The sequence below is a fragment of the Cynara cardunculus genome, assembly GCF_001531365.2.
Source record: "Cynara cardunculus var. scolymus isolate 2C chromosome LG 5, CcrdV1, whole genome shotgun sequence".
Taxonomy (NCBI): Eukaryota; Viridiplantae; Streptophyta; class Magnoliopsida; order Asterales; family Asteraceae; genus Cynara; species Cynara cardunculus.
In genome coordinates, this window is record NC_037532.1 from 5,066,379 (window position 1) to 5,070,328 (window position 3,950).

The 3,950-nt window shown below is 37.9% G+C and overlaps 1 protein-coding gene across 1 annotated transcript in view; it reads right to left on the minus strand.

The window, feature by feature from the left end:
• The window catches only part of LOC112512375 (elongin-C), an 18,158-nt gene extending 14,754 nt beyond the window's left edge, over positions 1 to 3,404 (minus strand). The window contains exons 1-2 of the mRNA XM_025118304.1: positions 3,196 to 3,404; positions 2,940 to 3,045 (exon numbers count right to left, since the gene is read on the minus strand). Of these exons, the coding sequence (XP_024974072.1) occupies positions 2,940 to 3,045; positions 3,196 to 3,319 (230 nt within the window). The 5' untranslated portion in view covers positions 3,320 to 3,404. The remainder of the gene's footprint in view (positions 1 to 2,939; positions 3,046 to 3,195) is intronic.
• Positions 3,405 to 3,950: the final 546 nt, after the last annotated feature.

Genomic DNA, 3,950 nt, shown 5'->3' on the forward strand with positions numbered 1-3,950 from the left:
TAGTTTCCTTGATTAGGAGATAACCCTAATTATGTTTGTCTATATATATTAATCTCATTGTACTTGTAAACATTTGTAGCACCTAAATAAAGAAAAACCTAGTTGCCCCCGTGGACTAGCACGATCAATCTAATCGTGTGAACCACGTAAATTCTTGTGTTCTTCTCTTGTTTTTTGGGTTGTGCGTTGGGTTGTGCGTATTGCGTGTGTAACGTTTGTCCTAACATCCTTATGTGAACAGTTTCTATCGGTGAGACAAGAAGGATCAGTTCAAGAATATAGAAGGAGATTTGTCGAATTTGCGGCACCGTTAGACGGAATTTAGGAACAGGTTTTCTTAAGTCAGTTCATTAATGGATTAGAGGAATCCATTAAAGTGGAATTACGGCTCGTGGATCCGTTAACTCTCAGTGAAGCAATGGAGATAGCCATGAAGATCAAATTGAAAAACAAGGTATTAGCAAAAGAAAGGAATATGGGGTATAACAAGAAGACAGGTACGTTTTTTCATTCTAATTCGGATTTGAGAAGCAATGTTTCTAATCATTCCTCTAATAGCGTCGGTAATTCGGTTAATTCATCGACGTTTACAAATATGTCGGTTCCCGGTTTTCGGCGTTTGTCTAATCAAGAGGTACAACAAAGAAGATTGTTGGGTTTGTGTTATCGTTGTGATGAAAAATGCGCACCGGGTCATAAGTGTAAGAAGAAGGAGATGAATGTGTTGTTAGTTCAAGAGGATTCATTCGATGATACCGAACCAGAGGCGGAGGAAAGAGTCTTTAATGCGGCTGAAGTAACGGATAAAGTGGAGGTACATTTAAATTCTGTGGTGGGTCTGACTAATCCTAAAACGATGAAGATGGAAGGAAGAATTGGAGGACAAAAAGTTGTGGTACTAATTGATAGCGGTGCGACGCATAATTTCATATCCTACGATTTAGTGAAAAGACAGAAGTTAAAAGTGGAAGCTACAGGTGAATACACTATCACTTTGGGTTCCGGAAATATGGAGAAGGGAAATGGTATTTGCAAAGGGGTAACGTTGTTTTTACCAGAAGTTGAAATAAGGGAAGATTTTTTGCCTTTGGGTTTGGGTAATAGTGACGTGATCTTAGGGATGCAATGGTTGGAGTCTTTGGGAGCAACGTATGTTAACTGGAAGTTACAAGTGATGAAATTCACTTGTGGGGGAAAATCCGTCACGTTAAAGGGTGATCCATCTCTGGGACGTTCGATGGTGTCGCTGAAAGCTATCGTAAAGGTGATCAACCATGAAGGACAGGGCGTGTTGGTGGAATTGGGTACTTGTTCGGTATTTTCGGAAGAAATGGCAGAATCAAATATTGTTTTGGATCCACTACTAAGAGAATATGAATCAGTTGTTAACATGCCGCGGGGATTACCACCGGAGAGAGGTAGGGAGCATGGTATTGTGTTAAAGGAAGGGACTGAAACGATTAATGTTTGGCCATACCGTTACCCTCATTATCAGAAAGATGAAATTGAGAAATTAGTAAAAGAGATACTCGAGGCAGGAGTTATTAAACCGAGTATGAGTCCTGTCTCCAGTCCAGTATTGCTGGTTAAGAAAAAAGACGGAAGTTGGCGATTTTGTATCGATTATCGAGCTTTGAACAAGGAATGTCGGATTTTGAAGCTTCTTGGGAGAATCTTGAGGCACTTCGTCAGCTATTTCCTAATTGTCACCTTGAGGACAAGGTGAAATTTTTGGGGGGGAGTATTGATAAACCTCCTTTGAGGTTTACTTATAGAGGAAGAAATTAATTTTGAGTGGGTTTAATTGCTGTTTCCTGTTACGAATAAGAGAGGGGCAGTTTGGTAATTGTGTCTAGCTTAAATAGTGAGTTGTTGGTAGTAGTCGGGTATTCTGTTTTGTCATTTTTCTGGTGAATATTGTTGAAGCGTAAGCTTTGGGAGAGAATCCCAGACCTCTCGAAAGTCTGGGAGCTGTATCAATTTGGAATTGCAATAGATTGGCCGACAATTTCATTCCTATTTGTTCCAATTGTCGATTCATAGCTATCGCGATTCTATTTCTGTGTGTTTACGTCTATGAATCTGGCTAGAGTTATGCATTCAGTTCACGATTCAAGCTAGGGTATAACACATACACACAATTCCATCCAAGATTTTTATCCCTCTGTCATCTAATACTTCTACAGTACCCACCTTTTTCCTCCTTCAGGCAGTCCGTATCCAACTCCTGCCTCCTGGGACCTGAGGGATGGATGCTCTTTTACCCCTTGGAAATAAATGACTTCTATTTATTGATAAAAATACAAACAATCCTTCGAAAATAAAGTATATATCATACCCCAATTGTATCACTACCTAGGGTCAATCTAGCTCTTCAGTTACCAACTCTAATTAAATAGGTAGTTGACATATACCCATGGGTATGAACAGTCATCACCATATGATGAGGCGGACTTCAAGAATCATGTGCTGTAATAAATGTTGATACATTCTAACATTCACATACTTCTATATACCATATATTTTTTAAAAGTCCAATCCAAAATCCAAATGCTTTTATTGTTCTGTTGAATGTTTAAAATGGAGTCTAAAATATAGAAGCATGCTCATATCTACAATGAACAGAACATCACATCCTCCAACTTTTACCTAATAAACAAGAAAGTTATCCCTCAAAATAAGAGCACATGAAATTTAACGTATATGAATTGAATTGTAACACCCCCTCCGTTTGATATTGTTGTTTGTTGAAGACGCGTTTTTCTTCATTATGTTCATTAGATGGTGGTGTTTCTATGGTACACTCATAATACTTATAACTTATGTACTTCGTAAAATTGATCTCGCTTGTTAAATCAACAAGCCAAGTCTGTATCCTTTTGAGCATCTTTTTCAGAAAACAGAAATGAAAAATCACACATGATAATGGTGGTGCAAACCTGGCGTACTGAAGAGACCAGTAAAAGTACTGGCAAATTTTCTCGAGAATGGTGGTGCTTATTTCAGGAAAAGTCACTTCCCGATGCTCAGTTTCCGCAAAACCACCTGAATCAAAATGTATATATAGATCCTATATTAATTGAACAAAGTACCAAATTCCAATTAAGAAGTTGAGATTCTTCGATTACGATCGCTGACTTGGAAAATTGAAAACGATTAGCGTTAGGGTTAGGGTGAGAGATAAAAAAAAGGAACCTGGAGAAGTGAGCATGTTACGGATGGTTTGGGAAACCATGGCTGCATTCTTGTCGATGACGAATTCGAAACCCTCTGCACTAATCAGCTTCACCGTGTCTTCCTTCTTCATTGTTTCTCCCATTCTCACACAACTTCCCGATGGCTTTTCTGTTGCACGGCGATTATATGTATAATCCGACTACGACCTCTTTAAATCTGATTATTAATTTGTCAAAAATTGATTAAAATTCTTCGTAGAGATAAATGCAAATTTTGGTTTTTCAAGGGAGTGTTATAAGGAATGGTTATTTGCTCCGATCCGGTTCACCCAATCTGATCAAGGGATGGGGATTTTTTGATAAAATGGGTTTTGGGGATGGGTCAGGGATTCCCGGTAGACTCAAATCAGAGCGGGGATACCGGTAGAATCAACTTAAAAAATATTATTTATGGGGTTTGATAGGGATTGACTGGGGTTTGACTGAGGATTAATAGAGGTTTAACTGGAGACGAAATATTAATCCCTGTATTCGTTGGGAACCGGGCCGAGACCAAAACCAGGGCCAGGGATTATAAAACCGGTCCATCCCTGCTCAACAGGAGTGTTGATGAGTAGTTTGGAAATTGAACTCAATCATTTTTTTATAACCATCACCTTAATTAATTATATATTTATATTTTATTAATTTGTTTTATTTTATATATTCATATTTAAAAAATATTATTTTATTATTTTTGTGCTATTTAATTATTTTATTCTTTTGATTTTATGT